We start from the raw sequence: 12981 nt of genomic DNA, 5'->3' as shown, positions 1-12981 counted from the left end.
TTTACTCTAGGGTCACTACGAGTGGGAATCAACTCGATGGCAAAGGGGTTTTTTTTTGGGGGGGGGGGCTTCTTACCCAAGGATAGAACTTAAAACCTTTTAGCTATTTATGCGGTCCCTAAGCTTATGGGAACCCATTTATGTTTGATTTTTTTTTTTTATAGGGATGAGTATATTTTACAACGGAAGAGGTTTTTAAAATTTTTTATCTTTGGCTAGGTTAAAAAAAGTTCTAGACAAAAAAGGGTTTCCAATACAACACTATAACAGAGAGATTAGAAAAGGTAATAATACCTATCGTAAGTTACTATTGGGTCTTAATGACATAATCAAGGAATTATTAGATTCATTTTATAGATAACTAAATATACTGTGGACTGCCAAAAGCACAAACAAATCAGTCTTAGAAGACAGACAACCAGAACGCTCCTTAGAAGCAAGGATGGTGAGATTTTGACTACCTTACTTCGGATACGTCATGAGAAAAGACCAAATGCTACAAAAGGACATCATGTTTGGTAAAGCACGTCAGCAAAAACAAAATCTTTAATGAGATGGATGACATATAAGCCACAACAATGGACTCAAACATTCCAAAGACCATGAAGATGGCACAGAAACTAACAGTGTTTCACCCTGCTGTACATAAGGTTGCCATGAGTCAGAGCCCACAGACAGCAACCAACAACAAATCAGGGCACAGACAAATGAAGCAATCCACTCAACAGCGGCAGGCAGTACACCTGTGGAATTAAAGGTCAGCTGCAATTCCTCATTAGTAAAATCTAATTCATAGCACATACACTTTTCTAATGTATATGTGTAAAATCGTTATTACGTACCATCGAGTTGATTTTCAACTCATAGCGACCCCAGGTGACAGAGTAGAACTGCCCCACAGGTTTTTCTAGTCTATAATCTTTATGGGAGTGGATTGCCAGGTCTTTCTCCCACAGACTCACTGGGTGGGTTCAAAGGGCCAACCTTTTGGTTAATAGCTGAGTGTTTAACTGCTGAGCCACCAGGGCACCCTGCACAACAATTTAACATATCCTAAACTTTGATATTATCTTTCACTTTAAATGGAGAACAAAAGAAATTTCCTAAAGCCTAATGTAAGTTACAAATATGAAAAAAAAAAAAGGCTCCTTAAAATCCACACCTGGCTTACCATTATAAGAACATGTTTCAATTATCTATGTTTTAAGTTATGTGAAAAACGAAATCAATTAGAATGAATTTTTTTCAGGGGGAAACTAACAAATACCACTCTAAAAATGCCTTTTCTATAAAATCTCAATTCACCTTTTCCTCTTTAATGAAATATTTATCACAGCTGTATCACATTGCTGCTGAGCCGGCACACCAGCTTTACAGGAGACGTCAGACATACCCCAACCCAAGACTGAAGAGTGAACGTCCTATCTTAGGCTCCAAGCCAAGAAACACTACTAAAAAACCATTGCGGTCCATCTGATTTAGCAAAAAGGCCAAAGCTTTTTAAACTTTTTCCACTTTCAGAAAAATTTACACGTTTCTTGATATGGGTTTAATTTTCTTTAAGTTCTACCTTAGTGTGAGCTTCATTTTAGAAGTGAGGCAACTAATGTTCATGTTACTGGAGAAGACAAAGAAAAATCTCCTGATTCCACTGTGCATTAAGCTGTTACAAATGCTGATATTCTTAAAACACTACACTGAATGAAATAAGCCAGTCACAAAAGGACAAATATTATATAATCCCACTAATACGAAATATCTAGAACAGGCAAACGTATAGACAGCAAAGTCTATTAGTGGTTGCCACTGGCAAGAGTGAGGAGTCACTGCTCAGGGGGCACTGAGCTTCTGTTAAGGGTGACAGAAAATTTCGGAAATGGATAGTGGTAATGATTGTACAACATGATAAATGCCATGTCAGTAAACTGTACATGTGAAAAATGTTGAAATGACAAATGTTTTGTTATACATATACTTACTACAATAATAAAACACAGTTCACATTCATTGACCCAACACTTAAACCTGTGGAAAACTAATCTAAGGAAATAAAGCCAAATACAGAAAATATACCGGCACCTATGAAACATTAAATATTTACTGTATACAAACAACATTACTTAGACAAGGTAACCATTCTCTTACTGCTGGATGTTTATGAAACATTATGCATCAATTCAAAGTGACGGTTATAAAAACAATAGACAAATAAGAAAAATACATATATCAATAGGAGAAAACAAGATGCAACATTTTAGGTGGAGTCTGATTAAAACTACATAAAAGTATATACACAGAAGAGAAACTGGAATAAACACGGAAATAATTTCTTTTCTCTCTTTGTATAACGCAATAATTTTTTTTTTTTTTTTAGGGAAACAAAGTAAAAAAAAATTGTGAGATCTGTGTTCAGATTAATATACTGATAAGACTGTACTGAAAAAATGTGTAAAAACAGAGCTGATTTAATCCAAAAGTATAAGTCAAAGACTATTAAGTTCTAGGAACCTATTAGCACATACTAGAGATATCAAAATATTGGTACGTCCACTTCTTTTCAAGCTGAAGCTTTCTTCTTCCCCTTAATTAATTAGGGATTTTCATGGAGGAATATGATGTGGGGGAAAATATATGTATCTGTAAATGGCGAACACCATTTTGATATTTTGACTAGAGCTCCTAGAACAGTAGTGGCCAGCTAAACATACCAACAAAATTAAGACTATTAAAAAAAAAAAAAAAAAAACTTACTTTCCTAATTGTTAATACCAACCTAAATGTACATACGTGGAATTTCATTCATTTAAACATTTATTGTGTATTTACCAAGTGCCAAGCTTCTTAGTTGGTAATGGAATTACTCTGAGCAAGAAAGACCTTGCTCTGCAGTCAAGGGGCCAAGAGATGAACATGAAAACAAATAATTACAGTATAAAAATAACAAATGGTATAAAAGAGATTAATAACGAAGTACGAACATTGTGAGAGGATGAGAGAAAACAGTGGTAGGAAACATAGGGCTATAAAAGCAATTTCTGGCTTCTAGCCTATAGCAATTGGGCCAGGGAGAATGAAGTCAGACATATATCAGGAGACAGACCAAAGGACATAAGAATTTGTTAACTTAGTAGACTAAAATTTGCCAAGAAGCCTCTGGTCAAACAAGTCCTTTTCTATGAGAGAGTGAATGGTCTCCTTAAACAAGTCCCACAGCCCTTTAGAGGCATACTAATTCTTTGAAGTACCAAGTATATCTTAGAAAATTATTAGTAGTTCTCAATCTTAAGAAAATACCTCCAAAATACTCATTTAAACCTAACCAGTTTATTCATCAGGGAAGTCAGGTCTAACAGCTGCTAGATGGAACACTTTTTCCTCTCATTTGGTAAACTGCGGAGATTACTAGCCAAAGTTTAACTTGATAAAATTACAAAGCATAGCAGCATGTTAACTCTACAGTTCAACCAAAGACTATCCCCCATGACCACAGAACCAATAAATTTGAGCCTAGTGCACTTAAAAAGACGCTGCTACGTGGCCAGAACTCACAGAAACTGCACAAGTCTATGTGTGGCTTTCATCAGTAATTTCTGTTCCTACCTACAGGACATGCAATGAGCCTCTCTATCCTGCAACAGACTGTTATTTCATAAATGGCAGTGGTGCTTAACATTACTAAGCAAAATATTTTTGCACAGAGTTTATTTTCATATTTCAAGAACTATAAAATTTTGTTTATATTTATAGAATGATTCTTTCTGAGGTATACAAAGCACTTTTTATAGTGTGCATCATTAATAGTCACACCATACTTGTCAGGTAGGTAACAGGCTAATTGCCCTGTTTAATAGAGAAAGGTCAGACAATTTCTCCAAGGTCAACTGTGAATTAGAGATTGATAAGGAACTAGAAACTAAATGCCATGATTCACATATCTGTGCTCTACTAGTATATATGTACATGTGTACATATATAAAACTGACCAAAAAGTACTACAAATCTCATCACTTTTTAAAATGTACATCTAGACAAATTTTTACAATAAGCCAACTACTACTACAGTATTCATAAGCAGGAGTAAAAACGCTTATGAAGTAATTTAAAACGTTCCCCACTAAATACAATATTTTTTAATAGAAATGCATGCTATTGAAAAATGCTTGCCTGAAGTTTGTCTAAGGTCACAGAAATTTCTTCAGTGATTTATTTACCTGCTGAATTTACTTAGAACCTTTCTTTCAAGGAGTTCACTACTTAAAATGAGCAATCATTTTTGACTGAAAGAAACCACAACATGACCAAATTGTGCATGATCTCTATACAGTCTTTTAGACTGAGATATTGTTTCCCTCCCTTTATACTGCACTGCCAACAAAAAATGGTGGTACTGGGTTTTTCCCTGCCAGCTAAAGAGTCCTCTCTTCCAGGTGTTCTCATTCTACCTTTCCTCTGGTGAAGTAATAGGTATGTTCCACATCTACAAAAGGAATGGAAGGTAATAGATAAGCTCTAACACCCCTGACATTTCTAGTTTGTAAATGATCTCAAGTAAACTGGATTAATTTAGAAGCACCTCCTGTTAACATGCCTTTGTTTCATCAGTGACAAGATGTAACAAGTTTTAAAATCCCTAAATATTGGAGGCTTTTATAAGTTTCGCTAACTGTAAGTTAAATAAGAAAATGCAATAGGAAATTGTGTGCACATAGTATGATGATTCCAACATAAAAACATAGCCACTGCAAATTACATTATCTGAAAGTCTAACAAATGCTCTGAAATGCTATGTTGTAGCAACATGCCAATCTGCTATGAAAATTTTCTTGAATCTAGAATATGCGAAAAGTAAATTTACAAATATATCCCACTTCAGCGTATCATTTATTACACTTTAGGATGTCTAACCAAACAAAAAAATAATTTCCCATGACAACACACTAAGAATGAAAATATGTATCTGCATTTGAATTTATGATTTCTTATTAACACTTCCATAAATAACCATGACAGTCATCTGTCACTCAACATCCACAACATGCTCTATGAAACAGGACGTTATGTGACGTTATGTGATTTGGATGTCGTGAGAACACCATATTACAGGCAGTCCCCAGGTTACAAACACCCAAATTACTGACAACTCTACTTAAGAACTGACTATGGTAAAGCCTATTATATTAAAATTTTGAGTTAAATACACCTGGCAGCGAAATCATTTTGTATACAATAGACATGAGATACACAAGTTGCTGTGGGAATCTGTTGCGTTAGGTTACGTCTGTTCTCTGGTTGTCTGTCTGTTCTCCGGTCCGTTCGAGATTTCTGAATTCTATTCTAACCTTTATTTTTTTTTTTTATTCTAACCTTACGGTACCACACAGTATATGCAGTCAGATGTTGCCCAAAAGGACGTTATGCAGGGCAGGACTGTATATTGTTAAGCGCTAAGTAATTGAAGAATTTAGATCTCTTTTTTAAAAGCCCTAATTAAGTACCAAAAGGTAAAACACAAAAAGAAGCATGACGTGTGCTGTAAGTTGAACATATAACTCAAAACAAATGGAAAAACTAAATTTCAAGTAATCCTTTTGAATGCTAATTTTACCCATGAAAATTACAGAATATCTACGAACATTTATCAGTTTGAATAGCCAAAAAAAGACAAGTGAAAACATGCTTAGAAAGTTTAAGTTCCTACCCAAAGTAAATTTTAAAATTAAAAAAAATGCATTGCCCTGAGTAAGACATTTTAGGGAGCTTTTAAAAAAAAAAGAAAGAGTAACTACAGTGTTAAAAGTTGTTACTTTCTACCTAAGACATAAAATATACCTTTAATACATTTAAAAGTATCTCTGCCAACAAAGAAAATCAGAGCTTGTACGGAAGAGTGTTTAAAAAAAGGGGGGGGGGGGGGCGAACAGCAGGTGTACAAAATAGAGAGATTTCTCTTTTTAATCTTAAATAACGTTAAGAATAAAAATTTTAAAAATATATATTTTTCTTTATTCAACCTTTTCCATATGCGGTCAATTTCCTTAAATCTATTTCCTACCTTCGCCACAATCCATCTCTATCTTCGTGCCCCAAAACTTTTTATTGGTAAGTATGATGTATTACTTGAGATGCCCATATCCTTCTACAAAATTCTCAAGTGTGTCCAGAAGTCATTTTCACTTTAACTAGATCACTTTTGACCTAAAGCTCAGAAGCCCTTAGTGTGCCTTTATTCATACCTGTGCTCTACTCACACACTCCTTATCCTCTGAACATAAATGCCACATCCCCTAAAGTTGCCTCCCTTCACATTCTGCCTTCAAAGGGCTGACACACTGGTCTGCAGATAACTCTTTTCCTAGGTGTTACTGTCCACCCCAAGAAACCAAAGTAGCAAGAAAAAAAAAAAAAACCCGAAAAACAAAAACTAGTTAGTTAACAAGGTTCCTCAGGAGGACCAGGAAATAAACAGGGAAGCAGCTTCACAATGTCTCCCAATAGCCCCAACTTTACCATGCCTACACATCTTCCAAACTGCCCCTTATATCCACCTCTGAAAAACACTCCATTTTTCCACTAAAGGGATCTGATCTAATGAACCAGAGCCTGCCCATCTCTTCCTCTACCCCCTCCTCCTTTTTTTTCACCCAATCTCCAAGAAGGATATTCAGGCAGAAATAAGGAGGGGACAGGAAATGAACCTCTTTCCCTTTCCAAGTGTGCCTCTTTCCCAAGAGGATTAAAGGCATTTTTCTCTCTCCAGCCCTCCAACCTTCTTTCTCCTTCCACCTAGGAGAACTGCTCCAGACTAGTTATATCCCAGTCCCCCAAATAAATACTCCACAACCCTACCCCTTGGAATGGTTATAAAGCAAACAAGGGTTAGAGTTGATAGCTCTGCTAACCCTTCTAAGTCTCCCAATAATATTTCTACCACTATCTAATACTACTGAAAATATTTCAGAAGAACAAGTCCCTCTCATCTTTTTTAGCCCCTCAATAATAATCCTACACCCCAATACTTCCAGTTCTGCTTCCAATTGTTCAACAATTTTTACAAAGCCCTTACTCTTCCTGCTATCCGTTTTAGGCCTCCAATACCCGAATTGAAAATTTCCTAGATGCTACAGGCACATCCCTTTCAGTCCCTCATCCAACAATAATATTGGATACCAGGATAGCCCTTTCGAACTCCAATTAAACTTATACCGAAACCAAACCTACTGCCGTTGAGTCAATTCTGACTCATAACGACCCTATAGGACAGAGTAGAACTGCCCCACAAGGTTTCCAAGGAGCGCCTGGTGGATTTGAACTGCCAACCTTTCGGTTAGCAGCCGTAACACTTAACCACTACACCACCAGGGTTTCCAACTAAACTTATAAAAACCTCAAAATTCTTTCCCAGCTCCCAATGGTATTTACATATTAATCTGTTCTACCAGCACTCCTCAATAATACTTCACAGTTCCTTAATATCCTTGCTATGATATTTATCAGCGTCCCAATAATTTCCAGAACCCTTCGATGCCCACATCTCTCAGCTTCCTCATATTTTTTAAATCCTTCAATATTCCTGAACCCTTAGAGCACACCAATAATCGCTATAAAGCCTCGGTGTCCCTGTTATCCCTTTCTGCTCTACTGTTTTTTAAAAGCCTTCGATACCCTCCTTCCAGTCCTTTTAGCCCCCGATAAACACCGTTTGTAAAGCCCTCGACATCCTGCTATTCCCTTCAAGATCCCAATATTCACAAGTAAAAAATCCCTCGATAGCTCTACTATGTATCCCTCTCCGTCCTCAAATAGCAGTATCTTAAATTCCCTCACTATTCCTGCTATCCTTTCTAGCGCCCCAATATTTATATTTAAAAAGCCCTCGCTGTCCCTACCCTCCCGCCGTTCCCCATCAACACCGCCTCTACGCCCCTGCTGCTCTACCCCTCCCCCCCACAATGGTGATAGTACTACAGAGAAGACGTCGCCCGGACCTCCGCACCGCGGCCCCTTTGCATCCCCCACCGCCTCCCCTCCCCCCACGCCCCCGCGGGCCCCCAACGCCCACGTTCGCCGGCGCCGGCCCAGCCTGCCTCACTCACATCGGCTCCAGTAACTTGGCCAGCCAGGACTTGAGGGCATCCACATCCTCTATGAGCATGGTGCAGGGAAGGCGGGCTCGGCCGCCTCTCTTCTTCGGGCCTGCCGTGGGTCTCCCCTCGCTGCCTCCTCACGACCACCTCACAGCTCCCCTTGCCCCAGCCCACCCGGCATCTTAGGAGACTTCAACCTACTCCCCCGGCCCGGGCCTAACAGGAACTAACCCAAGAGCCCTCACTCAACCGAACGCGATGGCTCAGATAGGCGGGAGACAGCGCCGACTGGCGAGCACATTAACCAATAAAGTAGAGAGGGTTGTGCGCTCAGCGCCAATGAAAAGGCTCGCCCGCCCCGCCGGCCGGCCGTACCCAGTTAAGGAGGAGGGATGTAGCAAGGTAGGTGGAGAGCGCAAGTGAACTCCTGGTGCAAGATGGTATCTTGGAGAAGGTGCTGTGCCTCTTAAAGGGGCCGCGACGCCTCTTTTTGACCACGCCGGCGCCCGCCACTGAATACCGGTGTCTGGTGCTAGGGCTGCTTGGGGGAACCCGGCGAGCCCCTCAGCCTGGTTTCTTCCTCTCGTATTTCCTGGAAACACACACACTCGTGTCCCGAAATGACTCAGCTGTAGTAAATCTGCAACACAAGGTGCAAGACGTTCACGTTCGACACATTGCACTGAATGTAAAAATTTACTTTTTTCTTCCTAACACACCCATTTTGATCGCCACTCACGCTTGCGATTTTTGCGGCTATGCTTACACTATGCAGAATGCTCCTGACAACCATGCCTTGGACTCCAATAATCTTCGTTTTTAAAACGTGGCGCACGAATGTAAAAGGCTGAGGCCATCTCAATTTTACCACTTATTTTTAATGTATACTCTATTTAGGAAGTGAAACAAATTCTAATAGTTTTTTTTTTTTTTAATGGCATATCTAAAAGGAGTTTTTAGTTTTGATTTTTGCAGGGAGAATTTTCGTCAGGAAAAAAGATTTTTTAAATAATTTTTTTTTTTTTTAATTTTGAAATTACTGAAATAGACAACTTAGTTTGTACTAGCTCAGAAATGCCTTTTGGAGTTTGGAAATCACTGGCTTGGCAGTGTTGTTTATTCAACAGCAATTAGTGAACCTTTGCTATGTATCAGCCTTGTATAAGGGACTGGGGTCCACTGGTGAGCAAAACAGGGTCCCTTCTAGAAAGCTGAATGATTTTGGGGTTATACATGATAATAATAACATGTTGAAAAATACCTCATGAGCACATACCTCCTATAAAACAGATGGACCAGCCCAGGATAAGCAAGCATACTAAATATCCATAGAGCAAGGTTAGGCAAACTTTGCTGTAAAGGTCCAGATAGTAAATATTCTTGGCTTTGTAGGCCAAAGACCACTGTGGCAACAATTCGTCTCTGCTGTCATGGCATGAAACCAGCCATAGACAATATGTAAATGGATGAACGTGGCTGTGTTGCAAGAAAACTTATATGAAAATATCAATTTCATGTAATTTTCACATGTCAGAAAACGTTCTTTTGATTTTCTTTTCAACTATTTAAAAATGTAAAAGCCATTGCTACCTCATGGGTGTACAAAGACAGGTGGCCAGCAGGATTTGGCCTGTTGCCATAGTTTGCCCACCCCTTTATCACATAGTATATAAAAGGAGACCTGCACTTAGAGATCATCTAATGAACCTCCATCACTAATAACCCCACCAACGTTGTAAATGAGGAAGAAAGCCCAGAGAGACTAAGTGATGTACAGAGAATCACACAAGTCTGCAGGTTACAGAACAGAGGTAGTACCAGATCTGACTGTAAGCCCAGAGCTTTCACATCTCACTATTGCCTCTTCTTCCCTCTCTCCTCTCAGTTTTCCTTTACACTTACCCACATTATTCCTTCCGTTCTTTCCAGTAAGGAAATGAAGCGCTACCAAAAAATGATGGAAGTTACTCCGGGAACATCTAGCTCAACTGGTGTAACATAGTTTTATAAAGAAAATGTTCTGCATTCTACTCTGGTGAGTAGCATCTGGGGTCTTAAAAGCCTGTGAGTGGCCATCTAAGATACTCCACTGGTCTCACCCCAGCTGGAGCAAAGGAGAATGAAGAAAGCCAAAGACAGAAGGGAAAGGTTAGTCCAAAGGACTAATGGACTACAACTACCACAGCTTCCATCAGACTGAGTCCAGCAGAACTAGATGGTGCTGGGCTACCACCAACAACTGCTCCGACAGGAATCACAGTAGAGGGTCCCAGACAGAGCTAGAGAAAAATGTAGAACAAAATTCTAATTCACACAAAAAAGACCAGACTTACTGGTCTGACAAAGACTGGAGAAACCCTGACACTATGGCCCCGGACTCCCTTTTAACTCCGTCCTGAAGTCACTCCTGAAGTTCACCCTTCAGCCAAAGATTAGACAAGCCCATAAAATAAAATGAGACTAAATGGGCACAACAGCTCAGGGCAAGGACGAGAAGGTAGGAGGGGACAGGAAAGCTGGTAATGCGGAACCCAAGGTCAGGAAGGGAGAGCGTTGACATGTCGTGGAGTTGGTAACCAATGTCACAAAACAATATGTGTACTAATTGTTTAATGAGAAGCTAGTTTGCTCTGTAAACCTTCATCTAAAGTAAATTTTCTTTTAAAAAATGACAGAAGTTAAAAAAGAGAAAGTTAGAAGTGATTTGATTAGACCTGAGGCTGGACAAGAATTCGATAATAGGCTACAAATAAATGGAAATTGCATTTACACAGTAAATCACTCCTCTGCAAGAATATCAAAATACTTCCCAAATGTACTTATAAAGTAAATTTGGCAGGTCTTGTTGCCAAAGTGAAGGCACCGAACACCAGCTTACTAGTGACCAAAGGCACTAGTAAGTACTAGTGACCAAAGGCACTAGTAAGTACATTAGTAATCAAGTATATTACAGGGAATAGAATAGACATGCTTGTTGCTGTTGTTATTAGCTGCTGTCAAGTTGGTTCCAACTTGTACAACAGAACGAAACGCTGCCTGGTCCTGTGCCATTCTCACAATCATTGCAATGTTTGAGCCTATTGCTGCAGCCACTGTGTCAATCCATCTCATTGAGGGTCTTTCCTCTTTTTCAATGACCCTTTATCCTACCATGCATGATATCCTTCTCCAGGGATTGGTCCCTCCTGATGACATGTCCAAAATACTTGAAGCCACATCATCCTCAATTCTAAGGAGCATTCTGGCTATACTTCTTCCAAGACAGATTTGTTCCTTCTTCTGGCAGTCCATGGAATATTCGATATTCTTCGTCAACACCATAGTTCAAAGGCATCAATTCTTCTTTGTTCTTCCTTATTCGTTGTCCAGCTTTGACTGAAAGTACCATGGGTTTGCTCAGGCACACCTTTGTCCTCAGGGTGACATCTGTGCTTTCTAACACTTTAAAGAGATCTTTTGCAGCATATTTGCCCAGTGCAATACACGGTTTGATTTTTTGACTGCAGCTTCCATGGGTGTTGATTGTGGATCCAAATAAAACGAAGCCCTCAACAACTTCAATATTTTCTCCATTTATCATGATGTTGCTTATTCGTCCAATTGTGAGGATTTTTATTTTCTTTATGCTGAGGTGTAATCCACACTGAAGACGGTAGTCTTTGATCTTCAGCAATAGGAGCTTCAAGTCAACTTCCCTTTCAGCAAGCAAGGTTGTGTCATCTGCATATTGCAGGTTGTTAATGAGCCTTCCTCCAATCCTGATGCTCCATTCTTCTTTATGTAGTCCAGGTTCTCGAATTATTTGCTCAGCATACAGACTGAGTAAATATAGTGAAAGGACACAGCCCTGATGCACACCTTTCCTGATTTTAAACCACACAGTCTCCCCTTGTTCTTTTCCAACGACTGTCTTTTGGTCTATGTACAGGTTCTGTATGAGCACAATTAAGTGTTTTGTAATTCCCATTCTTCTCAATGTTATCTGTAATTTGTTATGATCCACACAGTTAAATGCCTTTGCATAGTCAATAAAACACAGGTTAACATCTTTCTGGTATTCTCTGCTTTCAGCCAAGATCCATCTAACATCAATGATAGCACTCATTCCACGTCCTCTTCTGATTCCAGCTTAAAATCTGGCAGTTCTCTGTCGGTGTACTGGTGCAACTGTTTTTGAATTATCTTCAGTGAAATCTTACTTTCATGATATTAATGATATTGTTTGATAATTTCTGCATTCTGTTGGATCAGCTTTCTTTGGAATGGGCACAAATATGGATTTCTTCCAGCCACTTAGCCAAGTAGCTGTCTTCCAGATTTCCTGGCATAGACAAGTGAGCTCTTTCAGCATTGCATCCATTTGCTGAAACATCTCAATTGGTATTGTCAATTCCCGAAGTCTTGTTTTTCGCAAGTGCCTTCAGTGCAGGTTAGACTTTTTCCTTCAGTACCAACAGTTTTTGATCATATGCTGCCTCTTGAAGTGGCTGACTGTCAGACGATTCTGTTTGGTACAGTGACGCTGTGTATTCCCTACTTCTTCCTTCATCATTCGATATTTTGCCCATAGAATCCTTTAAAATTGCAACTCGAGGCTTACATTTTTTCCTCAGTTCTTTCAGCTTGAGAAATGCTGAGCATGTTCTTTCCTTTTGGCTTTCTAACTCCTGGTCTTTGCACATTCCCTTATAATACTTTACTTTGTCTTGTCAAGCCACCGTTTGAAATCTTCCGTTCAGCTCTTTACTTCATCATTTCATTCGTTGTAGCTACTCTATGTTCAAGAGCAAGTTTTAGAGTCTTATCTCTTTTGACATCCGTTTTGGTCTTTTCTGTCTTTTTAATGACCTTTTGCTTTCTTCATGAATGATGTCCTTGATGTCATCCCACAACTCAT

At 39.2% G+C, this 12981-nt stretch overlaps 1 protein-coding gene across 2 annotated transcripts in view; it reads right to left on the bottom strand.

The window, feature by feature from the left end:
- The window catches only part of RBM27 (RNA binding motif protein 27), a 68137-nt gene extending 59800 nt beyond the window's left edge, over window positions 1-8337 (bottom strand). For both annotated transcript variants that reach the window (XM_049873987.1, XM_049873988.1), the window contains exon 1: window positions 8094-8337. In XM_049873987.1, coding sequence (XP_049729944.1) covers window positions 8094-8152 — 59 coding nt within the window. In that variant the 5' untranslated portion in view covers window positions 8153-8337. The remainder of the gene's footprint in view (window positions 1-8093) is intronic.
- Between the last annotated feature and the right edge of the window lie 4644 nt (window positions 8338-12981).

Source organism: Elephas maximus, chromosome 2 (assembly GCF_024166365.1).
Source record: "Elephas maximus indicus isolate mEleMax1 chromosome 2, mEleMax1 primary haplotype, whole genome shotgun sequence".
Classification (NCBI taxonomy): Eukaryota; Metazoa; Chordata; class Mammalia; order Proboscidea; family Elephantidae; genus Elephas; species Elephas maximus.
Note: the sequence above shows the minus strand (reverse complement) of the source record. Positions and strands in the feature narration are given on the sequence as shown.